This window comes from Felis catus, chromosome A2, assembly GCF_018350175.1.
Source record: "Felis catus isolate Fca126 chromosome A2, F.catus_Fca126_mat1.0, whole genome shotgun sequence".
Classification (NCBI taxonomy): domain Eukaryota; kingdom Metazoa; phylum Chordata; class Mammalia; order Carnivora; family Felidae; genus Felis; species Felis catus.
This window is the reverse complement of record NC_058369.1, coordinates 21,371,264-21,396,959: the sequence shown is the minus strand read 5'-3', so window position 1 is coordinate 21,396,959 and position 25,696 is coordinate 21,371,264. Positions and strand designations below refer to the sequence as shown.

Sequence of the window (25,696 nt, the reverse complement as noted above, 5' to 3'; positions counted from 1 at the left end):
AGTCTGTGTCTGAGGCTGGGCCTCAGTTTCCCCACTATAAGATACAAGGGGCTCGAAATGGCATCCCAACAATCACTCATGATAATGGCCATGCCCTGAGCACTCAGCATGTGCCAGACCCTGCACCAGGGGCATTGGAGGCTTATCCCACCTCGGGGAAGGCTGACGTGGCACTCTCAAATAGGCCCAAGCTCTGCCTTCTGGGGGCTGCGGGCAAGGACCCAAGCCTTCAGTTGTGCTCAGCCTCACCGCATTGTGGGCCCATGCGGGGTGTGGGGTACAGGGTGCCAAGGCCCGCCCCTGTCCCCGAGGTGCTCCCAGGATGCTGCTCGAGCCCCCGATGTCAGGCTGGGCTCTGCCCCCGGGAAAACATTCTTTGGGGCTGAGCTGAGAAGAGGGGAAGGCAGCTGGCAGGGCGTGTGGCAGGGCACGTCCTGGGGTGTGGCTGAGTCTTCCTCCTCTTGGGCTCCCCCAGAGCGAAGCCAGCACAGGGGCAAGCACAGGTAGGTGGTGGGGCAGTGTGGGAGGCCCGGGTGTGGGGCCTGGCTGTGTGAGGGGTCGCTAGGATCACCGTTTCTCCAGCAGCTGCTCAATGGTGAGGTAGGCCCAGAGCCGCTCTATGTAGTTCCCAAAAATGTAATCCTGCTCCTTCAGGGCCTTTTCCATCTCCTTCATGTCCACCTCCTCTGTGAAGGTCAGATCATTGATGGCCTGAGGTGGGGGTGAGAGGAGGCCAGAGGCTGGAGGGCAGGAGGCCTGGACCCAGCTTGGGGTCGCCACCGCTGGACCCTCAGGCAGGGGGCCAAGCCCCATGGGTGCCGATCCCCCCATCCACAGCACACCATCCGGCCCTGGCTCAGCTCACCCCGTGGCCCTTTACATCCGCCTTAAAGTTGTTCATGTCCTCGTCCAGCAGGCGCCCAGCCACCACAATCTCAGAGCCATCGTAGAAGTGCTGGTAAGCGCTCTGGGTGAGGTCCTGGATGGCGTTCTCGGGGTACTCTACCTCCACGCCTGTCAGCAGCGGGTTGGCCACCTCCTCATAGAAGCCCTGGAGTCCAAAAGGGGGACCTGGTCATCTCAGGCCACAGGGCAGATCTGGAGAGGACAGGGTGGGCAGGTGCCCACTGGTGCCTCCCTAGGCGTTGAGTCCCTCAGGCTGTGCCGATCTTAGGTCCTGATCTTCACTTTCTCGTGGCCCTGATCGTGTCCTTCAGTTCGTGGGAGCCTTCCCTGCCCTCCCCCCTTCAGGTAGAGCCTGGGAAGAATAGAAAGGTAAGGACAGAGTTCCGGGGAATATAGAAAGTGCTCGAGAAATGTTTGCTGGAATGAAAGCAAGAAAGAGAAAAGGAAAGGAGGAGAGGCCGACCAGAGGAGGTGACAGGCGCAGGAGCACAGAGATCAAGAGGGAGAAGGCAGAGGCACGGAGGCACGGGGTGGGGGTTCCTCTGCACCGGTTCAGGCACTGTCTCCTGCACTGGGGAGGAATGGGGCTGCTGAAGTTCTCAAATGTAAGTACAGGACATGCAGTTGAATTTGAACGTCAGGTAAAGAGCACACTAATTTTTAGTCTAAGTTTGTCTGTTATGGGATGAATTGTGTGCCCCCAAAATACATGTTAAAGTCCTTACCCCCACTCTCTCAAGACATGTCTGTTTTGGGGATGAGGGTGATTACAGAGGTGATCAAGTTAAAATGAGGCCTCTGGGGTGGGTCCCAAACAGTATATCTGGTGTCCTTATGAAAAGGGGGCAATTTGGACCCAGAGACAGACAGGCACACAGGGAAGATGATGGGAAGGGACAGGGAGAAGGTGGCCATCCACAGGCCAAGGAGAGAGGCCCGGAACAGACCCTTCCCCCACAGCCCTCAGAAGGAAACGGCCCGGCAGACGGCGTTGATTGGGCTTCTCGCCCCCAGAACCGTGAGGCAACAATTTCTGTTGTTGAAGCCCACTGCCCGCCCCCCACTCCACCCCCAGCATGTGGTAGTTTGTTAGAGCAGTCCTGGCAAACTCACACAGAGCGCTCTGCAATATTTGGGCTCGTGCTTACACTAAAAAATTGTTCCTATTTGGCCAGTGCCCTGTATTTGATCTGGCAATCCTGTGGAGGAAGCAAGTCTGTTGTGTGTAGCCTGAGGACAAAATCAACCACCACTGATGGATAAGAGGGAGCTAGAGGTAGATGTCAGCCCAAGAGGCTCTTCCTAGAGAGTGAAATTGTCATTCGGTGGAACAGCTGTCTGAGGAAGTAATGAGCTCCTCATTCCTGGAGGTATGCAACACAAGGCATACCTGCAACTGCAAGTTGGCATCGGAATCCTCATAAATGCGTCGGGCCAGCCCATGGTTCTCCAGAGCCATGCTCTCCAGGAAGTTATAGTTCAGGTTGTTGCCAAAACCCAGGTTATACAAGGGGAACTTGCCCCCAATGGCGTTGCGTACATTCTCTTGGATTTTTTCAGGTCTGCTTTCACCTGCAGGAGAAAGGGGTGTTCACACCCCAGCCCCAGCCCCAGCAACTAGCTGGATCAGCTCTGTCTGGAGCTGTCTGACACCTGCATCAGCAGAGCTGGGGGGGTGGGGGGAATGGGGCGGTCTTTGGCAGGGGGAGACGTGCCCTTGCAGGGCTCACAGACCACGAGGGACCCTGGGGAGAGCCGCCCAAGATCTTGCAGCTCACTGGCTACAGCACGCTGGCTTTGGTTCAGAGCCACACCCGCCTGCCTCACCGACATTGGGGTCCCCGTCGGTCAGCATGATGATGATGGAGGTGCTCCTCTCTGGGACACTGTGTTCTTCCCGGGCCTTGTTCAGCATGCTGATGCCCCTCAGCAGCCCATCGTTGATGTTGGTCACTGGCACACAGACAGACAGAACCGTGGGAGGGTGTTCTCAGTACTGGGGTGGAGGAGGAGAGGGTAGCAGGCCCCTCCGCTCTTGGGCCCAAGGACCCTGTTAGCCAACGCGCCCTGGTACTCAGTAGGTATTGACCGAGTGAATCGGCGAGTGATGAATGAATGACTTACTCTTTCATTGGGGACCAAAGGACCAGCCTGTCGGGGCTGCCAGAAGGTGATTGTAAAAGCAGTTTGGAAAGCTATCAGAGGGGCTGCCAGGCATGCTCACTGGGAGGAGAGGGGAGCAGTGTCGGCGTCGTTTGTCATTTTCCCTAAGGAGCGGCCCAGGATAAGGGTTCTCTGTGGCGTTATCTTGCCGGGACCAGTGGGGCTCCAGGATCAAGGATTAGAGAAAGGAAGAGTGGGCTCCCCTAGACTGCAAAGAAGACACCCCAATAAGAAGCCTGAACCGCCCCCTATCCCACCTCTACCCCCAGCTGCGGTCTGCAGGGCCTAGACCAGCAGAGGCTCTGTCCCAAGGCACAGGAGAGGCAGACTGCTTGGGCCAAGGGGAGTGACAGGATGTGTCTGTTCTTCCCTCTGCTCATACTTCCTTGATCATCAATGTTCTTCACAAATGTCCTGGCCTCCTCGATGTTCTCAGGAGTGGCTTGAACTAGGGTGTCTTTCCAGGTGGTCACATCCCCACTGAACAGGATGAAATTCAGGTAGTCATCCTCTTTCACATCCTCCAGGATCTTGAGGAGGGCATCCTTTGTCTGGGAAAGAGAAGGGCACGCAGACAAGAAGCTGGGAACGAGCAGCAGACGGCCAGCTGTCTCCCCGCGTGGCTGGCACTGGGGCCTGCACTCTGCAGCAAAAGGGGGCAGATGCTTTTTTTTTTTTTTCTTTTTGATCCCGTCTCCCTTCTTCCTCTTTCACTGGGAATATCAGCTTTGTCCACTTACAAATAAATGTGTCTCCCTGCCACACGTCACCCCCAGTCGCAGTGAGAAGCGCACCTGCTCCATTTTCCGACCGTGCATGGAGCCACTGACGTCAATCACGAAGACCACATTTTTAGGCACCACGGGAAGGCCTTGAGGTGCAAAGAAGTGCACAAAGTAGCCATTGACTATCTGGAAAGGGGAGAGAGAGAGACTGCAGGCAAGTGCTTTTAGCAACTCTTGCAAATAGAAGCCAGACATTTACCAGCTCCAGAAAAAGCCATTCTTTCCCACCCACTGTGGGGTGCCACACAAAGGCTCTGGACCATCCTCCATACCCAGGCTGTGCAGGAAATTTGGCCTTGGGCTGAGGACCAGGGTCTGGGGACGAGAGGCAACTGCAGCCCCTCCCGTACCTGTTCTCACCCTATCAGGGTGATGGAGAATCGACCAGCCCGGCAAAGCCAGTTGGCAGGTACCTGTACGTTGGCTGGAGACTCTCTGTTCACGTCGTAGGTGATGATGAAATCTCCGTTGAGGAGGGAATCTGTACAGGTTGGGCACGAACGCTGTTGGTCCATGCTGGGCTTGAAGGACACACGGCCCTGGGAGAGGTGATGGAGGGCCTCGCTCAGCGTGGCCAGGGCCTGTCGACTGTGCTCTCTCCTGGGGAGTGAGGCCAAGCCCCCACAGGAGGAGCCCGCAGATAGGCGCCTGGGCAGTCCTGCCACCATCTGGCAAGCTCTGGCCTTTCTGAGCACCTCTCTCCCCCTCAGAGACCAGGGGCTCCTTGTCTGGTTCAGCCTTTGCCTGTCCCGGTTCGCTGGGCCCCACAGGCTCCTTGGCTCAGCCTACTTTGGGGCTCAGCACCGAGAAGCCACTCAGGGAGGGGTTTTGCACCGTGAGAAGGAACTTTGTGTTGGGTGGTATTGCGTGTATTGGTGGCAAGAAGAGGGGGATGGGAAAGAAGGGGGCAGGGAGAGGGCGGGGGCCCAAGGCAAAAGCACAGCCTTGCAACAGCCAGGAGCCCTCTGAGCTGTGCTCCTCTGGCTTTGACTTGGAAGTCCCGAATGACTAAGGTTTGCTATTCATGTAAACTTTATTCATTCACTGCCCACAACAAACAAGGCCCCTGGGATAGCTGGGGGCCTCGGGAACTGGAGCCAACCACCTACACCACGAGAATCCCTTTCGTCTGTCACCCTTCAGTGTGGCATCAGTGGACCTAAATGACTCCCCCTGGCCTCAGTGTCCTTATCTGTAAAATGGACAGTCACCTGCCCTGTCCACTTCCCAAGGCAGAACAGGATCTGGCCTTATAAGTGGTCACTCTGTCCCTGCAGTACAGATGAGACCCCAGTTCCTCTGGCAGATCATCGACAGCTGGCAGCCCCTGCCTCCAGCAGCCTCACTCCTGACTGGGGTGCCCCAGGAGAAAGGAAATGGCTGTGGATATTTCCCCCTTCCCCTCTCACACACACTTGCCTCAGCCAAGCCCCAGGGTTCACACTTGTCCTGTTGGTTTCAGGGTTCCTGCCCCTGCCCCCCTCCCAGGCCTGAGAGGCATCTACACCACCTTCCTCCCTGAGAAGGACTTGGTGAGGGCGCTGCCCAGGAGGTCATTGGTGATGAATGAGGCCTCAGCATCCAACGTGCTGATGCCCTGGGGCTCGAAGATGTCTGCCTCGATCTGGAAAAGGCAAGAGTAAGGAGGGGTCACTTAGTGACAGTGCAGAGGCCGAACTCCAGGACAAGGCCAAGGGGACTGAGATGGTGGGTGAGGGCACAGGGACAACTTCCAGACAACTCATGATGACTAAGCCTGGTGTCTCCCACCAAGAAAATGGCTTCAAGAGCTGTGGACGGGTCCATGACCCCAGGGCTCTTCCATCACCCGCCATATTGGCCTCCATACTACCACTAAAGCATTTCCCTTTGGCTTTCAGCTCCTATGCTCCTCAGCCATGGTGGGGCCGACTTCTGCATTCTTGACCCTGCTCTGGGCACTGCCCCAGGGCCCTTCCCTGCACCCGCACCCTTGCAGGTTCAGCAGGGGCTGCAGGGGTGGTTGATTACCTCAAAGTGCTTGACCAGTTGCTTGGGCTGGACCTTAAGGTACATCTCGTATTTGCCTTTGTGCCTCTTCAGCAGCTCCTCATAGGTTAGCTCAAACGTGACTTTGCTGCCTGCTGCCACGTTGACCGAGACTGTGAATTTCTCCAGCTTCCTCCCTGAGGCCCTGAATGCGGGTGCCAGACAATGACTGCCCTGCAGACCTTCTCGGGCCCTCAGGCCCTCGGTTTCAATCTCAGCCCCTCAGGAGAAACCCTACCCTCTCTGAGCCTTGCTTACCTCCACTTCAAAGTGGGGTAATGTGAAAATTACGGGCAACTTTTGCTATAATAATGAAATAATAACTAATAATAATAATAATGGCCGTTGCTGTTGTTGTCTGCATCTCTGAGAGCCCTTGTAGCCCAGACGTTCTTCCCTAAGTCCTAGGGGGTCCATACTTACTTGACCAAGCCGGCTGTCTTGCCCTGGGACACAGCCTTTTCATACTGCTTCTTGGCGACTTCCTTCTCCTTGACATTCCCGGGGTAGGTAACACCGTCGATGGTCCTGTAAGAAAGGAGAGTTGGGGGCTCAAGCTGAGCCAGACTCCCCTCCCCCGCCGGAGCCAGTAGCCGTGGTGACACCCACAAGGTGAAGTTGGTGATGAAGGCTGTCTTGGGCAGCTCCACGTCAAAGGACACCTCCTTGGCAGTGTCTGCACGATTGACAGCCCTCGTGGTGACAACATTGTGAGCAAAGCGGGAGGTGACCTTGCAGCTGATCTTGGTGCTGTAGACCTCGATGCCGTTGACAACCTGCAGGAGTGGGTGGTGATCTGCCTCTGGGAAACCAGACCTTCAACCTGGTTGCTCCCCTTCCAGGCTCTGTCCGCACAGCCCAGAGCCCCTGCCTGGTAAGTGGTCCCTCCAGTTTCCCAGTCACCGTGTCTGGAGCCTGGGCGGCATCTTCCACCTTCATGTTCAGTTGTCTACCCCGCTTCTGGAATTCTCTGGCCTTTCTGAGCACCTGTCTCCCCCTCAGAGACGAGGGGCTCCTTGTTGGGTGGGATGCTTGTCTGATTCAACCTTTGCCTCTCCCTGTTCACTGGCCTCACAGGCCCCTAGCTCAGCCCACCTTAGAGCTCAGCACCAAGAAGCCCCTGGGGGAGGGGTTTTGCACCATGAGAAGGAACTTCATGCTGGGTGGTATTGCCTGTGTTGGTGCCAAGCGGAGGGGGAGGGGAAAGGGGGAGAGGGAGAGGGCCCTGTTCCACATCCTTAACCCTGGGTCTGTTTACATAACATGTAGCCAGCTGTAGTGGGGAGATCTTATAAAAACCTAAACCTGCTGCTCCCCATCACCCTCAGGACGGTTTTCCCCATGGCTCTGAGGTCCCCCAGACAGGTCCTGCCTCTCTGATCACCTGTGCTCCAGCCACACCAAGTCTCTGGCCCTAGATCACCCTAGCTCCTCCCGCTCACCTCCACTTGGAAAGAAATCACAGTTGCACACACCCCGCCCTCCTCCTCTCCTTTGGTAATTGCCCAGTTCTGTCCCCAGATAAGGGGAGTGTGTGGGGACAACCTTCATGTCCCCAGCACCTTCTCTCCAATGCAGACGGTGGACTGAGGGAAGGCCGAGGGAGACATCTGGCAGGATATAAAGATGCTTCATGAGGATGTGTGTCCCCAGCCCTGCGCACAGGCCCTGGTACCAGTGAGTGCTGGGTAAGTGTTTGTGGAAGGAGGGGCTGGTGGAAGAGTGGTCCTGCGCCGTATCCAGAGAGATCCGAGAGCACGGTTCTGTGACACTCTCTCCCAGGGGTTTTGAGTCGCATGGGGGTCTTGACAGGGCAGGGGGCTGTGGGCTGTTTGTCCAGTGTCAGGGACCTGCCATTATGGCCCACCCCTTCTGCTATTGGGCAGCCAGCTCCATCCTGCCCTGACTCACCCCACCCCATCCCTGGTGAAAGTTCTCACCCCTTCCGGGAGGCTCCGTTTCTGCAAAAACAAAGACAAACACAGGGATCAAGCCAAGGCCAAGGCCACCATGGCCTGGGAGCAGGCTCTGGGCTGAGGCCAGGGTTCAGCAGTGACTCCCCCACACACACCCCCCTTGAGGGGCCTCTGGACATAGGGCCTACCCAGAGCTACTTCAGAGTAGGAAGGGCTCTGAGTAGATTATGGAAACTGAGGTTCAGAGAGGGAAGGTCTCAGGTTTCACAGAGGAGCAGGGCTGGGAGAACTAAACCAGCTCTCTCCCTGCCTCACGTACCCTGACCACTCTGCCTTGCTCTGGGCCCAAAGCCCCTGAGGCCTCCCCTGAGAGCACCCGCACTAGGGTTGTACCCCACAAGGCTCAGCTCAGCCCTTTCTGGAGTCCTCTGCCCTTGTCTCAGATATGGACCTGCACAGCCCCTCAGTGAGCTGAACGGTTCCTGGTGCATCGCCCATTTAACAGGTGGGGAAACAGAGGCCCAGGGAGATTTAAAAGCCCAACACCTAGCTCTGTCCTCTGTAGCTCACTGCCTAGCCTTCTGCCTCCTCCTTGCCCCACATAGAGGACCATCTATCCTGTTGCCTCTGCCCATGTGACAAGCCCAGATGGTGAAGAGGGGGCAGACTTACCCCCAGTGGCCGGGAGGGGCTCCTTGGGAAGCCAGAGGCCGCCAAGCCAGAGAGCAGGGCCAAGATGAGGCAGGGCCACCAGGCAGATGCCATCGCTGAGCACGCAGGCCTGGCCTGAGCTCCTTATATGGTGAGGCTGGTGTTTTCCAAGTGGGGTCAGTGACCTGCAGTGTAGGACGGGAGGAGCGGGAGGGGGGCCTCCTCTGGGAACCTGGGGCGTGGGTGGAGTAAGAGGCCCTAGATCTGCCTGTACCAAGGGGGCCATGGGGACTGTCAACAGTGTTGGGACATGGAGGCTCCTGGCAAAAACACAAGCTGTGTGTTGGCACATGGGCCCGGGGCTCCCCAAGTAGGGGTGATGGTGTGGAGTCACAACGAAAGTCAATGGCAACATTAGTCAGTCAGCCATCAAAAAGAATGAAATCTTGCCATTTGCAACAACGTGGATGGAACTAGAATGTATTAGAGAAAGACAAATGTTGTATGATTTCACTCATATGTGGAATTTAAGAAACACAACAGATGACCATAGGGGAAGAGGGAAGGAAAAAATTTATAAGATAAAAACGGAGAGGGAGGCAAACCATAAGAGACCCTTAACTACAGAGAACAAACTGAGGGTTGTGGGCCGGAGGTGGGTGGGGGGACAGGCTAGATGGGTGATGGGTATTAAGGAGAGCACTTGCTGGGGTGAGCACTGGGTGTTATGTGTAAGTGATGAATCACTTAATTCTACTCCTGAAACCAATGCTACACTGCATGTTAACTAACTTGAATTTAAATAAAATCTTGGAAAGACAAAAAAAAGATAGCCAATGGCATCTCAGCACTGCTGCCTATTGTCCATTACCTGCACCACTGACGTGGCCTTGAGTCTGACCTCCTGGACAGAAGCCTCCCAGCCTTCTCCAGGCAGCCAGGGTGCAAAGCCAGGCCGGCCACAGTGAGGCTCAGACCTCCATGGCCAAACACCTTGTTCATTACCCTTCTTGGGTTCTCACGGCCCCAGGGAAAGGACAAACCCCAGGCCTGTGCGCCAGCGCTCGCTGTGATCTAGCTCCAACTTGCTTTTCCAAACTTACTCTCTTCCCACTGGCATGCCCTCCCCGTCTCTGCACTTGCACCTCTCGCCCTGCCAGCCTGATGTCCCGTCCCAGAAGTCTTCCTGTTTTGTCCCCTAGCTGACCCCACACAGCTCTGCTCCAGGCTCCCAGCCCCTGAGGGTCTGCTCCATTTCACCTTTTGTTGAGGCCTGTATGTTTGGGTCTAATCACCCTAGAGTCCTCTAGACTCTAGAGTCCGAGCTCCTGGAGGGCCAGGCCATGTCACATTCATCCCTGTGTTCCTGGGGGACGGCCAGGGACTCAGCTGCCCTCGCCTCCTGGAGAATCATTCCCTTAAGAGTCTCCAGTGAGGCTGGAGCTCTGGTCTCCAGGACAATGGGACCCTCAGAGGAAGAGCCCAGGCCCACCCTGGGTCATGCCCAGACCCTGCCAGCTCCCAGACCTTCCAGAGTGGCCACCATGTGCCTGCCATACACATACTCTTCTGAGCAAAGTGACCCCGTGACTCTCCCACGGGGCCACCACTGAATGGTGTTGACAAGGCTGCCTGGGCACAAGGCAGCTAATTTATGACATACCATGGCCTTGGATGAAAGCTCCACACCCAACTGTGAGTTATACAGAGAGAGTTGACTGCCAGGAGCAGAGAAAGGGCGAGAAGGCAGAAAGAAGACTCCATGAGGCAGCAGAAGCCATGAGGAAAAATTGGACTAGTGGCTGGAAGTGGCATGAGCCACAGAAGCAATGACAGTTGCCAAGTCAGCAAGATGACGTTGGACCAGATGAAGCAGCCACTGAGAGGGTCACCACCTGTGGAGGAGGCCAGCTGGGGTGCTTGTGCTCCCCAGGCTTCTGGAATCCTTACACACCCCCACTGCTGGCTGGTGCCGAGCTCAGTGCTGACCCCCAGGAGCAGAGCCAAGACCCCTCTCAGAGCTGCGCTGCAGCCTGGCCCCAAGGTTCCTGGCTCCCAGGACATCTCGTCCATGTGGTCATTCTCAGCGCCCATGGTCGCTGACTGCCAGGCGATGGGGGCTGTGGCAGAACTGTTGTCCTCACAGCAGTGTCCGGTGGCTCCTTGTGGCCCCGCAGCTGCCTGTGGAGCCTTCCCAGCCTTTCCTCTAGGTACCACCTCCTCCCCAGTTACTTAGACTTTTGTGGGAGGGACCACTCGAAGTAGGACTTCGGAAGCTGCTCAACAGGCACCAGAGGGACAGCTGGGGTCTTGGAGGGACCCAGAGTCACCATGCAGACTTGAGAATTAGATGGAATCTAAGAGATCTTTGGGCTCCCCCTTTTCCACTCCACAGGAGAGCCTTGCTTCGGGTGGCCGGTCATTTGGGAGCCCATGGCTCTCCCTTGAGAAGCCCAGGATGCTGCAGATGGCGGTTGGTCCCTGAAACTCTGTTGGCCACCCGCCCCCACCCCCCACTACCTGCCACTGAGGGAGGGCTCTATGTTCCCTGGGCCTGGGGCAGCCCTGGATCTCAGCATCTGTGTTACTTTAAAACCATTTTTTTAATGTCTGTTTGTTTTTGAAGGAGAAAGCGACAGCTCGTGAGCAGAGGGGGGGCAGAGAGAGGGAGACACAGAATCCGAGGCAGGCTCCAGGCTCCAAACTGTCAGCACAGAGCCCAACATGGGGCTGGAACCCACAAGCTGTGAGACCATGATCCGAGCTGAAGCCAGATGCTCAACCAACTGAGCCACCCAGGCACCCCCAGATTTGTGTTATTGCTCTGGGTCTTCAAGGGCCTCCACTGCAGTGGGAACTGGACAGAAGCCAGCAGAGAAAAAGTAGAAACCTTTGGAAAAGAAACGCCTATCACCCAGAGGGCCAGAAGCTCCCCAAGGTATAGTATAGGCTCATCTCCTTGCACCCTGTGACACTGAACTTTAACTGGGCCCCAAGGTGAAGCCAAGGGAAGAAGCCCTGAAAAGATCATTCCAGGTGTCAGCATGAGGAGCCAGCGGGCTGCCGTCACTGGCTCCCTGGAATCACAGCTTCTGGGGACTGGCTATCCCTGCCTTTGGGAACTATCCCCAGTGTAAGGCGTTGCAAAGCCACAGCTGCAGAGTCGAGCTGAGGGGGAGGCCCTGTGCCCAGGGGTGCAGCATCCAGCTCTCGGCAGGACTACCTAGGGACCCCAAGTCCATATATGGTTTGTGCCTTTCTTATGTTCATTTTAAGCGATGCTCTGGAATATCTAGAACCCAATCTCCGTGGGCTGCGGCCATCAGCTGCCCAGCCTGACAGGAGTATTCACAGGGGGGTGCTTAAGCACACAGATGCTGGCACCAGACAGTATGGGTTCAAATCCCAGTTGGGCCATTCATGAGTGACTTGGGACAAGTTACCTAACCTCAGTTTCCTCAGCTATAAATGGGTAAAACGGTATCCCCCCTAAGACTGTTGGGAGCATACATTTAGTTAATTCAATGAAGGCACTTAGAACAGTGCCTATATAGGCTGCCACAGTGTCCTTTGGGCCTTGGACCTGTAGGGATAGCTGTGTGCAGGGGACACTCCAGATGCTCAGAGAGCATAGGGTCTGGCAGCTGCAGCAAACAAGGTGGGGTGGGGGCAAAGTTGGCATGGGTTTCCTCCCGACCTCCAGGTCTGCTATGACCCCTGAGTCCTTCCTGGCGGCAGCATCTTGGATTGCCTCCCCATCGCCCTCCCTCCCAGAAAGCAGCCGGCCTGGACTGGACATAGCTTCTCTTTAATGGAAGTCACGGGAGCTTTGACACAGTGGATCAGCTTGGACAGCAAGATGTGTCCTGGGCAGTGGGTCAGGATGCTGTGCTCCTCTGCCGTGAGCCCAAGGAAGGACAGGTGTGTTGGCTGGGGGCTCAGAAGATGTCAGGGACAATATAGTCAGTGTGAACGCCATCGATCAGCCCAGCCCCATTGTTGTGGATGAACCAGCAGGTCACCTCAGCCCCATGCCGGGGGTCCTTGCTGTAGTCTTTTTGCAAGCCCCTGGGAAGATACAAATCAGCTGGGGTTACCTTTTGGACTCAGCAGGGCTGCACCCCCTCCAGAAAGCCCACTCCATCTGTGTGGCACCACGAGGAAGGCCCTGACCAACCACAGGAATGCCAAGGGCAGAGATGCTGGGAGAGCCACCCACCCACCTGGTGACGGTCAGCTCCCGGCTCTTCACCACCATTGTAGCATCTGTCTTTGTGGGGTCGGAGCCCGGGTGGGGGTCAGACACTTCAAAATCAAAGGGGTGGAAGAATTGTCCTGGAAAGGTACATTGGAAGCAGCAGTGACCATTGAGGGGCCTTGCACTCAGCAGGTGCTCACTGGAGGGTTAGGGTCGCCTGGGTGTTTTTTCTTAAGGGCATGACTATTTCTGATACATTTTGGCATCGAAAGCCTCCTTTAGTTCACCTGCTCCAGGGAAGCACCTACTGGCAGGTGGTTGTACCTCCTGCCTCTTTTAGACCAACTCCGAAGGAACGTGGCTGGGGAGAGAGGGTTGAGAGGGAGGTGCCCACAGAGAGCAGGGTCTGCAGGAAGGCCACCAGGGGAAGCGGTGTGGCCAGTGACCCATCACACCCAGGAGGTCTTGGGGAGCCCGGTCTGTTTGGACCCTCCTGCTAGTCAGACGTCTCCTGCTCGCCCCCAGGTCCACTTAAGCCTGAGTTTCACCTTGTGTGTGATCACCTTTCTGAGGGACAAGACCTTCCCCAGGACAAGCCCTCTTTGGACCTTTGAGTCTTGATGGCCAAGTTGGAGGGAAGTGTGTTCGGTGCCCAGAGGCAAGTCTGACCCATGGCGAGCCCGCTGGCTTCAACAGCACACCCCACAGCTCTGCCTGCCTAGCAGGTCGTACCCAGCAGCCCGTGTGTCCGTGCCGACATCCGGTGACTGTCCAGCACGTAGAAGCCCAGGAAGTCCTGGTGAATGGCACTCCCCTTCCACACCCGGTGCAAGACGACCTCAAAAGTGCCCCCGTCCTCCACAGACACCACCAGGTTCCTCTTCCTGTTGATGGTCACTACCACCCTGCAGGGCCAGGTGGCCGTGAGGGCAGATGCAGCCACATTACACCTTTCTCCATTCGGTCACCCTTGTCCTCTTGGACCCAGCTCTCATGAGCTCCTCACTCCCAGATGGTGGGTGTTACCTTCTCACATGTTGCTATTGTGTATGGGGCCCCTACAGTGTGCTAGACCCTGTGCCAAGCCCTCCCTACAAACTGCATCATTCAGTTCTCACTGTGATCCTGTGAGGCTCAAAGAGGTTAAGTAACTTGCCCAAGGTCACACAGCTGGAAAGCGGTAAAGCCAGGACTTAAACTCCAGCCCGTCCAATATCAAAGTCTGTGTTCTTTGACCACCACTCATCATCTGTGTCCTCCACCTGGACTCTGCCCACCTCTTTCTATAGCTCTCTGTCTGGCGTCAGGCTCTGATGCTCAGCAGAGTTTGCTGAGTGAATGAGTGAAGGAAGGAACAAACACAAGGCAAGGCGTGCTAACACAGGTGCTGAAAGGGCACTCTGGAGTTTCAGGGAATGGGTAGCCTTTGCCCTGGGCCGGGGAGGTGAGTCGGCTTTGCTTGGTGGAGATGGGATGGACTGTAGGGCGAGGGAGCCTGGGAGCCCAGACCCGCAGGCATTCGGGCCTGGAGCACATGTCTGGGAACCGAGGGAAATGGGTGGGGTGGTCCTCAGGGTCCCACATGTCTGCCCAGCTCCCAGGGAAGCCACATGGATGTCATTCACTGCCATGGCGCAGGTGACCAGGGCCCGGCAAGCTCAGGCAGCTGAGCTGGCTCTGGGGCTTCGTGCCTGTCCCTAACCACCCTTGCCCTTGCCTCCCCACCCAGCCCCCGGCCCCAGCCTGGTTACTCATGCTGCCGCAGTGAAGCCTGGTCTCCCCAGGAGAACACGGGGCCGCCCAAGCCAGGGTTCAGCGTAATGTTCTGGGGAGTCACTTCCAGATGAAAGTCCGTTGCGGGGTTGGCGATCCCCAGCCGCCCGAAGTACGTGCCCTCATGCTGCCCGGGGCTCCTGGCCTTGTTGCCAATGAGCTGCCCATTCACTGAGAAGCCTGCAGCGGGGTGAGGGGCAGTCCGGGTCAGGGAGGGGTCTGCTCTCGCCAGACCCCCGCCAGCCTGCCTGTGCTCATGCCGCACCTCCCCCCGGTAGACACCCACACCCCACCCATCCCACACCAGCTTTGAGGGGTTCACCTCCTGAGGGGTTTTCAGGATTGGTGGAGGCCACACAGCACCACTCTGCACCCCCCACACACACTACCTGTCACTGAGCCCTCACATCCGGGCCATGAAAGACGCCTTGCAGGACTTGGGCCTGCTCCTTCTCTGTGGCTCTAACCCCTGACACAGAAGCAGGTCACAGAGGCCTCCTATGACCTGAGCAGCCCCAAAGCCCCCTCATCATCCTCACTACCACCACATCATGCCTCATGCTCTGAGGCTGTCATCGGAGAATTTGCTTGCCTGTTTGTCTCCCTTCCCTAAACTCCACAAGAGTAGGGACTTACTACACCCATGGCCCCCAGGAGGTACTCAATGAACCCTTGCAGATGGCCTGACTGGACTGGGAGGGAGGGAGAGAGAGTGGCCAAGAGACAGGGAGTCATTCCCACCCCAGAGCACTGCCGGGGGATGGACTCAGAGGCCCCCTCAGAGGCTGAACGCAGGGCAGGATCACTATGTAACTTGCAGAACTTGGTACAAAATGGAAGTGAGGGGCCCTTTGTTCAAAAAGCATTAAGAATTTCAAAACAGTTACAGCAGAGTATTAAATCAAGCGTGGACCCTTCTAAGCATAGGGTCCTGTGTGCCCCCACCGGTCACATGTCCACGAAGCAGGTGCCATCTAGGGCAGGTGGATGGGAGGGAAGGAGGCAGGTTGAGTCCCTCCAGATGATGCTGGGGCATGGACTGTGGGAAGTGGCGGCCACTGCCACTGTCCTGTCTGCAGCTGTACACTGAGGGCCGAGGAGTCCAGGCCCCACGCTGTCTGGCAGAATCAGTGATGTCACCCATACCTGTGTCAGGGTCCTGCACCAGGCTCAGGACCACACCGGGCTCCTCATCGATATTGAAGCACAGGGTATCCTCTTTCTGGGGCACGTGGATGAGGAAGTGGGGGTCAGTGTCCACTGGGGGCATAGCATGGAGTCTGTTAGATTGGGCATCCGGAAGGTGGGCTAGGGCCGGCCAGGAGCAAGGCAGGGGTGTCCCCCAGCCCCTCCCCAGGACTCACCGCCAGTCACTCGGTTTGGCAACTGCTGGATGTTGGAGCTGGATTGAGTCGGGGAGGGGTGCAAGGCCGACAGCATGAACGCTGGCGGGGAATGAATGGCAGTTAGGAGGACGGCACCCCGCTTCCCTGGGGCTGCTGGCTCCTTTCCCCAGACCCCTCCACCCAGGTGGCCGGCCTGAAGCCACAGGAGCGACCCCGAGCCCCTGATGCCTCCTGGTGTGCTGGCCCCCGGTCTGCCTCCTTCCATGGGGGCCCGATGGAGCTGCTGGCATAAGGGGAGGCCAGGGACAGTCAGGAGGCAGTTCTGAGGATCCCAGGGAGAGTCAGTGAGGAAGCCTCAGACCGGCTGTTGTTTCCTCCTCAGGCAAATAGGAGCTTCGCTCAGGACTGAACGTACCGCCTGAGGGACAACGGCACAAGGAGGAGAGAGGTAGAGATGTATGTCCGGGGGATGCCGCCACTTACTCTTTCTGTGTCCCAGCATCTCTGTGGAGGACAGCGAGAGAGGACAGCATCACCCTCAGCGCCCTACCTGAAAGGTACACGCCTCGTTCCCCAAGGGCATCTGGGGCCCAAAGGCCAGGCAGGCCTGGGCTCGAAGGCCTCCCTGGGCACCCCCACCCTGGCCGCTGGGCAGACACAGGCTCACATGGAGGCCCGGATGGAGGAGGCTGCACAAGGGCTCCCCAGGCATGCAGGGGGCAACTGCTGGTTTGTGGTGAAAGGCTGGAGGATGCGGAGCAGGGGGATACGCCCCTGGGGGCTGGGGCACCAGCTGCTTGCCTGACCCCAGGAGCCCCTCCTGGAAACCAACGTGATTGAAAAACTCACCCAAGGGCAGAGAATCTGGAAGGGAGAGAAAGGGAAGAGAATCAAAACCCAGGAAGTTTTTGGCCCTCAGAAGCCTCCGCAGACCCGCAGCCTCCCCCTTTGCAGCGCCCCTACCCTCGGGGGGCTTGTCAATGATGGGCTCCAGGCCATCCTCGTCCGTCATGCCTCTGATGGTCATGGAGGTCAGTGGGGTCACAAACTGGTAGGCCAGCGACATCTGCAGGGCCTTGGCCGTCGCGGTGGCCTTCTCCTTCCCCTCCAACTTCATCCTACAAGACACACACCGGCTCCAAGCCCCACGGCCTGGATGACAACGGACTTGAACTCCCCGGCCCTTTTGCTCATTTGGTCACTCACTCACTCATTCAGCAAACACGAATCAGGCACCTGCAGTGCCCCTGTTCCGTGGCCGCCTTCAAGGGCCTCGTGATTTAAAGCCCTCCCACCTGGAAAACCTGGCGATTCAGCAGGGTTGGGGGACGCGCCTCAGAAATACGCAGAGAATTTAACAGCGGGGAGATTCTGGGGAGCGGTCTAACTTCTCTGAGCCTCCGCTCGCTCCTCTGCGAAATGGGAATAATGAGGAAATTCCCCGGCAGCCCGTGAGGATTGCCCAAGCGTGTCTGGACGCGGCGGCCCCCTCAGTAAAGGGCAGCCTCTCCCTGCCCGGCAGCTCAGCGGAGGCAAACCGGGTCCCGCCCACGCTGTCGACTGGTCGGTACGAACTCAGTGAGCGAAGCCCAACGCCAGTCAGCCTGACCCGCTCCCAACCTCGAAGGCCCAGAAGCACCCCTTCTCCGTTCACCTCACTGTTCCAGAGGCCCTGGCGTCCACCCCCGCCGCAGGGGTCGTACCGCTTGGCCAGCAGCTCCTGGATGGTGAGGTAGGCCCAGAGCCGTTCAACGTGGTTCTCCAGCACGTGGCCCCGCTCCTGGAGCAGCTTCTTCATCTCCTCTTCATCCACCAGGCAGGTCGCCTTGAATTCTCGGCCCTCCTGAGGGTGGTCACGGGGAGAGGGGCCGGGCGCCGCGAAGGGCACGACCGCTGGCTGGTGGCGGAGGGCCCGGGACCCCCCCCCCCTCCCCCCACATCCGGGCTCTGCGATTCTTTCTCAGCACTGCCCTTCCCCGAGCTGCGGTCCTAACGCTCACTCATCCCTTCATCCCGCACACGCTTGCTGAGCACCGTCAGTGAGCCAGGGGGGCCTCGGCCCTGGGGACCCCAGGAATGGGAGGACCAGACCCTGGCCTCCTGAAGTTACTCTCTCTGGGACGTGCCAGCAAGCATCCAGCTACTTCCACCATCTAGCCGTTTCCACCGTGTCCCCTCCTTCAAATGCCCACCGCGGCCCCACCTGCAAATGCTGTTCTGTCCCCAGCTACCATAGTGGGACTTCACTTCCTGAGGGAATCCCGTGCCCCAGGCACCGCGCAAGCATATTACATAGATTATTTCACTTAATCCACACAACTCTCCAAGGCAGTATCACCCCACGGTACAGAAAAAGAAACTGAGGCCTGGAGAGCTGGACCCATTTGCTCAAGGTCACCCAGCCGGTCAGGGCGGAGCCAGGGTCCGGCGCAGCTTTCCTCACCCAAAGACCCCGTTCTGAACGCTTGACCACACAGCAGGGCTTGAAGCCACCCCCAGCAGGACAGGGTCCATGTCTCACACACCTGTGACCCCCACAGCATGCACACGCACACATGCACTTGCACCGTGGCGCCAATCTGGGTGTTCAGGAAAAGACTGTCAAGTGAAACGGAAGAGGCTGGCCTCTTGCTCTCTCAAGCCTTTGCGGAGAACGATGTAAGGAATAACAGGCGATCCGTTTTGGGCCAAGGGACTACAAATAATCAAGGCTATGTCGGTTCCATCCCAGCCCATCCCCTGGATGCCTGCGTGGAGGAATGTTCTGGCCTGGGGTATGTGTGGCATGGTGCAGAGGTGGGGGCACTGCTCTGGGGAAAGAGAAGCCTGGGGACAGCGGGGACGGGTGGAGAACGAGTGTGGATTTGGAGCCTCTGGGTGCTGCCTGACCTCTCCACCCTCCGCAGCCCCAGTGTTTACCCCACGGGCCAGCACATCAGCTTTGAAACTGCTCGATTTGTGGTCAGCGATGCGCCCAGCCACCATGATCTCCGAGCCTTCGTAGTACTGTTTATGGCGGTGCTGGGTCAGAGCTGAGACGGTGTCCTGGGGATAGAGCAACTCCACATCCACCAGTAGGGGGTTCGCTACCTGGTCGTAGAAACCCTGCAGGGGTGGGGCGGGGGAGCACAGCCTCAGAGCTGGTGGGTCACCTGGGGCACCCAATGGGGAGACTCACTCACAAAGTAGAGTATTGGGACCCCCATTTTATACAGGGAATTGCAGGTTCATACGGGTTAAGTAACTGGTTTGAGGTCATGCAGCTGATTCTAACCACATTCCAGAATTTTGTCTGCTTCTCTGGATGGATGGGCGAAAGACTGCTAAGACCGGGCTCCCCCATGGCATTCCATTGGTGGTATGTTGGGGGGCAGAGGGGGTAGGAGGAGACCTGCAGCTGCTGGGTGGCGTCATGGTCCTCGTAAATTCTCTGAGCCCGTCCGTTGTTCTCCATGGACATGACCTCCAGGAAGTTCCAGTCCACGTTGTGGCCAAAGCCCAAGTTGTAGAGTGGGAACCTGCCCCCGATGGCGTTGCGGACGTTCTTGAGGATTTGGGAACGGTCTGTCACCCCTGCAGCCACACACCCAGGCAGTGACAGGATACCAAACACAGGCATGTAGGGCACAATGGACCTTTGGGGCACACTCCCTGGGGGCCAAGCCTCCTATCTCAGACTCCCCCCCCCCCCCATCTCCAGTCCCCACCAGCCTCTTGAGGCAATGTCTCCCACTGGCTCCCAACGACTATAACAGATCCTGACAGCCTCTCAAAGACTTGCCCAACTATATGGACCTATCATAAGCAGACCAGATTCTGCTCTAAACCCTCCCATGGGTCATTGCCATGGCCCGTGAGACCACATTGAACTTCCCAAACCTAGTTTCACCTATTCTGCACATGTTGTTCTTAGGCAGGCCCCGCCATCGCACAAACTTTTTTTTTTTCCCTCAAGCTTCTCCCTCTGCCAGGGATCCCTTCCTGCTCCTCCTCTCCTCCTTCCAGCCCAAGCTCATGGGTCACCTCCTCCAGAAGGCTTCCTGGGACCCTGCCTGGGCCAGATGCCCCTTATCTACAGTCCTGCAGCCTCCTGGCACCCTGTTCTTTCAGGGCCCTCAGCACAGCTTCTGTTCCTGGGTCAGCCTCCCCCAGTGAACCCTGTGCTCCTTAAGCACAGAGACAAATCTTGTTCTCTTGGTATTTCTTCTTGGTCCCTAGCGCTATGCTTGGCACACAGTTGGTGCTGAATACATAGTTCGTTAAATTCAACCTAGGAATCCTGCCTATCGTCCTGGGGTCTGTGCAACCTTGGGTCATGTAGGTACTTCCCCAGTTTCCCAGCTCAGCATAGAAGTATGCCTTCTCTCTCCTGCAGACATTACAGTCTGAACTCTGTCTTTAGACCAGGGCTTGATTTTCCCTGGAGCCTTTCTGCCCCCCAATAGCACCTCCAGTGGTTGGGTTTCCAAACTCAGCTTGAACGCCTCCGGTCGCAAAGAGATCGCCGCCTCCCAACACAGCCCTTGAGGTGCTTACCCTCTGTGGGCTCCCCATCTGTCAACATGATGAGAACTGAGGCATGGTTGCTGAGTTCTGGGACGCTCCCATGAGCTTGGTTCAAGATCTCAATTCCCCGGAGCAAACCTCCATTCAGGTTTGTGGCTGCAAAGGAAGGAAAGTAGGCCAGTGTATGACCTCATTCCAAGGGGACAGAAGTGACACCAAGGTGGCCCAAGACCCCTGCCCTTACCCCCAGCCAGGTGGAAGCGCCGCACAAAGTCTTGAGCCGCTCGCACATTGGCGGCAGATGCTGGCACCAACGAGCCCCTCCATGACTGCACTTCAGACCCAAAGAGGACCAGGTCGAAATAGTCCCCTGGCCGCATGTCCCCCAGGATTTTAAGGAGTGCCTCCTTGGTCTGGAAGGACAGGACAGTCATCAGAGGGACATGGCCCCTAGAGAGTGCCTCCTGTCAACTCCAGATGCCCCTTTGAGAGATCCACAGGGCAGAGGTACACAGCGGACAAGTGGGAGGGATGGACAGGCCAACCAGGTGGCACCGGAAGACGAGTGTCCTATGGACCCCTGGGGGTGGATGAGGGGATGGAGAAGACAAGGGACGTAGCATGGGAAGACGAAAGGACCAGGAGCTCGAACGGGGCAGGATCAAGAAAGAGGACCACAGGGGGCTCAGTTTCTGACACTCAGCCATGGTCTCACTGCACCATGGGCAGGGCACTCAGTGAGCTGTGCCCTGCTGCGAGACTCCTCGTCGTGGACAGCCATGCTTGTCCCTGGCACATTCAGCAGACAGCTATCATCTTCCAAGCGCCCCCATGGCCGGATTCATGACCTCGTGGGCATTGCTATCATTCTCATTTTGCTACTGAGGAGAAGTGAATGCACTTGCCACAGTTGCACAGCAAGGAAGTGGCTGATGCCAGAGCCTGCCCTGGGGGGGGGGGGGGAGTGGGGGGTGAGGGGCGGGATTTCCTGTCAGATCGCCCACCTCCGACTGGGAGCAGGAATCCCAAACCCAGACCCCGGCAACAACGCCATGGGGTGCGTGCCAAGGCTGAAGAAGCCTCTGCTGGGTGAACTGTTTAAAGCCACAGTTTACCTGCTTCACTTTCTGGCCTTCCATAGAGGTGCTAATGTCAATCACAAAAACCAAGTTCTTGTTCAGGTTCGTCAGGTTTTGGGGGGCAAAGAAGTGGGCAAAGTGGTTATTGGCAACCTACAATACAAAGGAACAAGTGAGGCCCCTGTCACAAGCATGCATGCCTGCCCTCTGAGTCTCAGGCCAGAAGCTTCAGGCTCACCAGGAGGTCACAGAGTTTGTCTCGATTGACATCATAGGTCACCTTGAAGTCTCCATTCATCAAGGATGTAGAGCACGTGGGGCAGGATTGCTGCTGACCCACAGTAGGGCGGAAAAGCACATGACCCTGGAACCACAGAGGGTGTGAGGCATTACTGGCTTGTGCAGCAGCCGCCAGGGTGTTCGCAAACGCAACATAAGGGGTGTGTGTGTGTGTGTGTGTGTGTGTGTGTGTGTTGCATGGACATAGAAATGAATCTGGTGGGCCCTCCACCCAGTTGCTGGGAGCACACACCTATAAGGTGGTAGGAGAGAAGATCTGTTTCTTTGCTTATACGCTTCTGAATCATTGGGCTTTTCTACCATAAGCATCACCACTTTGGGTACAAGATAATAGCAGTAGAGAGACATTAGTTAACGCAAACTGTGGAGTACAAAAGCAAGACTATAATACTGTGCTGGAAAACAGGACCACCACCTCCCCCCCCCCCCCCCCCCGCCACCAGGTAGACAAAGAGCAGAAGCTGGGAGGAAGGACACAGGGCAGAGGCTAAGGTCTGGTTTGACTTTGTGTTGGTGCTTAGGGAAATTAGGGATGGTTTTCACTCAATACTTTTCTATACTTCTGTAACTTTCCACTTTTTCTTAAAATACTTTTTAATTTTTACTTTTTGTTTGTTATAGAAGTAAGATATACTTATCAAAAAGCCCCCACAAAACTTGAAATGGATTGTTAGGAAGACACAGACCCACTTCTTGGTCTCCTACTAAAAGCAAGCATGTTGGGTAACACTCTGGGGTATCATATTTTGTTTAAAAAAGAACCCCTCCAAAACCGTAAGAAACATTCCCTTTATGTGAATTATTGTGGGGTCACTACCAAAGGTAGGTGGGGACTAAAGGGCTTGTTCCTGGCTCCAGTTGAGGGCAAGTTAGAAGGCTGAGTGTCACCCACCCAGATGCCACAGCCCTCCAGGACCTGGGAAGGGGCAAGCAGGAGACTTTGGGGATTCCTGCCAATGGGAAGTGAGTACAAGGGGTAAGTGGCGGGGTAGCCCAAAGGCCTTCCCAAATTAGTTCTGTTTCCTAGAGGCCTGGAGCTTGGACCCCTAACTACAACAACATCTGGGATTTCCTCATGTGCCCTGTGCTTCCCTGAATGCTTTACCCATGCATGCGACACGGGCAAAGAGGAAACCGAGGCTCAAGCAAGTCAGCAGCTCACCCCAGACCATGCAACCAGGGGCTTGCCCCTGCTGAGGGGACGCCTTCCCCAGCCTCAGCATCAGGATTTGGCTAAGTCGCTCTGAGAACCAGGAGTGCCGAGTTCTCTGGGATATCAACCACACAACACCTACCTTCCTCACCCCTAGGGTGGCTTGCAGCCCCTGCCTGGTTCTCGGGCCAAGCCTGGACACTTCGTGAGGGGTTGGACCAGGCTGAGAAGTCCCGGGGGCCCACCACCACCCCCAGCCAGCCCACACACCTTTTTTCCCGAGAAGGATTTCTTGATAAGTTGGCTTGCCAGTTCCTTGGGGAGGAAGGACGCCTGGGCATCCAGCTTGCTGATCCCCTGGGGCTCAAAGATGTCCACGTCGATCTGCATCATTGAAGCAGCCAGGCTCCCATTCGGGCCACCATCAAGTCTCAGCCAAGAGCCAACCCGTGTCCTGGCCACCTACTGTGTGCCACACCCACCCAGCCCTCAGCACAGGGCCTGGCATGTTTACGCACTCCAGAAATATTGGCCAAATGAAGGTGTGCATGCCTGGGTCCCTCAACTCGCCCGCCACTGAGGTGCCAGTGACAGTCACAGCCCCTCGGTCTTCCCGGGACTTCCTAGCCTACCGACTACGTGGATATTTAATATCTGTCGTGATCCTTGTGGCAACTCTGGGACACACAGGAAGCCCCATTTAACAGATGAGCAAACTGAGGCTCAGAGAGGAAGAGGAGACTGGAGGGTTCAGGTAGCTCCCTGCCCATGAAGAACCGACTAGAACCCGCCCAAGGAGTCAGTCCCTTTCCTGTGTGCTCAGGCCTGGCATGGCACACGGTGGGCCCGGAGCCAGTCCTCAGAGCCATGGCGACAGAGAGTCGGGAGCCCTGCCCCAGATATGGCTCCCCTGCATACAGCCACCCGCAATCTACCTCAAAATGGTGCACCAGCTGCTTGGGCTTGACTTTGATGTCAATGTTGTACTGTGTAAGTCTTCGCTTCAGCACCTCCTCGTAGGTCAGCCGGAAGGTGGCCTTGCTCCGGGGACCGATGGTGAGGTGGATGGTGAATTGTTCCATCGTTCTCCCCGAGGCCCTGCACATACCACCAGCAGCCACGACACACAGACAAATGGTGAGTGACATGTGGGTTCTTGTCACCTAAAGCATGGCCCTAGAATCAACTTCTCTTACATTCATGCTGTTCCCAGGTTTCCTTGCCCTTCACCCTTGTCTTAGCTGGCTGGCCAGGGTCAGGGCTCAAGGACAGGGCCCCTTCTCTCAGAGGCTGGTCTGGGAAGGTGGGCGGGTCAACGCCAGCCTTGTCCAGTGCACCTGTGCCAGCATCTAGGTTTGGGCAGTTTGCTCACTTCCCGTCAGCCTGGGGCTGCTCTCGCCCAAGGCTGGGGAGGACAGCACCAGAGGTTGGGGCAGCAAGGCCACACTCACCTGACAAGGCCGGCATTCTCTCCTGAGACGGCCGCTTTCCGGTACTGCTTCCACGCAGTCACTTTGTCCTTTATGTCCCCAATGAATGCTTTTCCATCTGCTGTGCTGTAGGGAGGAAGAAGCCCTCAGGGGGGGGTGCCCCCGCCCCCACCCACTCAGTCCTGCGGCTTGGAGGTGCTCCTGGCCTAGACCCTGAGAAGGCCCTGTCATGGGAGGCATCTCCTGCCTCCTCCCACTGCCTGCAGAGTTGTTCAGAGGCCCCACGGCAGTGAAGTGAACAGCCACAGCGACAGAATCCAACAGGAAGCCTCGGGTGCCTGCTTTTGCTCCCTGGGCCCTATGCTGAAGACATACCGTCAGAGGCTCCACGTCGCCCTCCAAGATGGGAGCCCAGAACAGACCTAAAGGGGATTGCTCATCCCCTCAGTGCCGGAGCTGGCCTGTGGCCCTTTGGGACAGAGGAGATGGTCTGCACCATCTGGCCACCCTGAGCTATGGTTTGGGGCTGGGGCTGTTGAATGGACAGCTCGGGTGTGGGAGTCAGCCAGGGCACGCACATGGCAAAGTCACTGATGAAGGCCGTCTTGGGGATTTCCACATCGAAGGCCACTTCCTTGGCTTCATCGGCATTGTTGACCACTTGGCTGGTGATAACGTAGTGGGCGAAGCGAGAGGTGACTTTGCAGTTGACTTTCAAACTCCGGATGGTCACGCCGTCGACACTCTAGAGTGAGATGTGAGGGGCTGTGGCTGTGATGGGGGATGGGGGCCCTGAGCCAGTGAGAGGCCTCCCGTGTTGTGCAGGGGCTCGACACCCAGCACAGGCGCCGGGTGCCCAGAGAACAGACCAGATCTCCTGGGAAGACCCTTCTGTCCTCTCTGCCAGAGACCCCGCAGTGGGGCGTGAAAGGCCCCATTTCTGGGAAATGGAGTCCCTCTGCCCAGGGTGCCCCCTGAAGCACGAGGGAAAACAGGCTGCGGTATGGCCCCACCACAGACCCCTTCGCAGGGACTCTCACTCACTGTGTCCACAGTCTGTTGCTTCTGTAAAACAAAACCGGGACAAGTGTGAGTGGGAATGCGCGGGGGACCATAGCCTATCTGCGAAGGGGTGGGAGCGGGGCACTACTTGTGTCCTCCGCTCCTTGGCCTCACCTCCCCTTAGCTGCTGGGACATCACCTCTCCAGTCAGTGGTGGTGGAGGTGGGTGGGGTGGCCCTGGCCCCCGGGGTAAGGGTCTTGTGTCCCTCCCGGGCCCACTCTGGCCCAGCGGCCTGTTTCTGGCCTGAGGGTTTACCCACATACCTTGCTGACTTTGGGCCTGTCTGGGGGTGAAGCCTGAGTGGGCATGGCCTGCAGGATGAGGAGCGAGGCCAGGCACACGCACAGTAGCACCCGCAGCCCCATGGTGCCGTCCATGGTCTCAAGGTTCCTGCTGCCC

General features: G+C 57.2%; 2 protein-coding genes and 1 long non-coding RNA gene across 4 annotated transcripts in view; 1 reads left to right on the top strand and 2 right to left on the bottom strand.

Moving 5' to 3' along the window:
* Positions 1–10,558, bottom strand: part of ITIH3 (inter-alpha-trypsin inhibitor heavy chain 3) — a 15,870-nt gene extending 5,312 nt beyond the window's left edge. The window contains 15 exon segments of the mRNA XM_006928854.3: positions 572–711; positions 866–1,051; positions 2,297–2,478; positions 2,734–2,859; positions 3,452–3,620; positions 3,864–3,980; positions 4,268–4,393; positions 5,365–5,478; positions 5,865–6,027; positions 6,306–6,410; positions 6,492–6,658; positions 7,823–7,843; positions 8,471–8,500; positions 8,502–8,634; positions 10,113–10,558. Of these exon segments, the coding sequence (XP_006928916.2) occupies positions 572–711; positions 866–1,051; positions 2,297–2,478; positions 2,734–2,859; positions 3,452–3,620; positions 3,864–3,980; positions 4,268–4,393; positions 5,365–5,478; positions 5,865–6,027; positions 6,306–6,410; positions 6,492–6,658; positions 7,823–7,843; positions 8,471–8,500; positions 8,502–8,634; positions 10,113–10,543 (2,210 nt within the window). The 5' untranslated portion in view covers positions 10,544–10,558.
* On the top strand, positions 7,127–23,740 carry LOC123383515. Its single transcript, XR_006593356.1, has 3 exons — positions 7,127–7,570; positions 16,149–18,540; positions 22,679–23,740. It is a non-coding gene; the product is annotated as an uncharacterized LOC123383515 (long non-coding RNA).
* On the bottom strand, positions 12,239–25,696 carry ITIH1 (inter-alpha-trypsin inhibitor heavy chain 1). Of its 2 annotated transcripts, XM_003982319.4 has the most exons (22): positions 25,561–25,696; positions 25,279–25,299; positions 24,813–24,979; positions 24,256–24,360; positions 23,740–23,902; positions 23,075–23,188; positions 21,590–21,715; positions 21,388–21,504; positions 20,517–20,685; positions 20,303–20,428; positions 19,158–19,339; positions 18,686–18,871; positions 17,470–17,609; positions 16,730–16,884; positions 16,616–16,630; positions 16,250–16,270; positions 15,785–15,865; positions 15,567–15,680; positions 14,399–14,600; positions 13,380–13,552; positions 12,673–12,784; positions 12,239–12,517 (listed from the first exon to the last, which is right to left on the bottom strand). In XM_003982319.4, the coding sequence occupies exons 1-22, from the start codon at positions 25,672–25,674 to the stop codon at positions 12,388–12,390; spliced, it is 2,733 nt and encodes a 910-aa protein (XP_003982368.1). In that variant the 5' UTR covers positions 25,675–25,696; the 3' UTR covers positions 12,239–12,387. The 2 variants fall into 2 exon arrangements, 1 of the variants encoding a protein (XP_003982368.1); XR_002151831.3 differs by lacking the exon at positions 13,380–13,552 and having other exon boundaries at positions 12,375–12,517.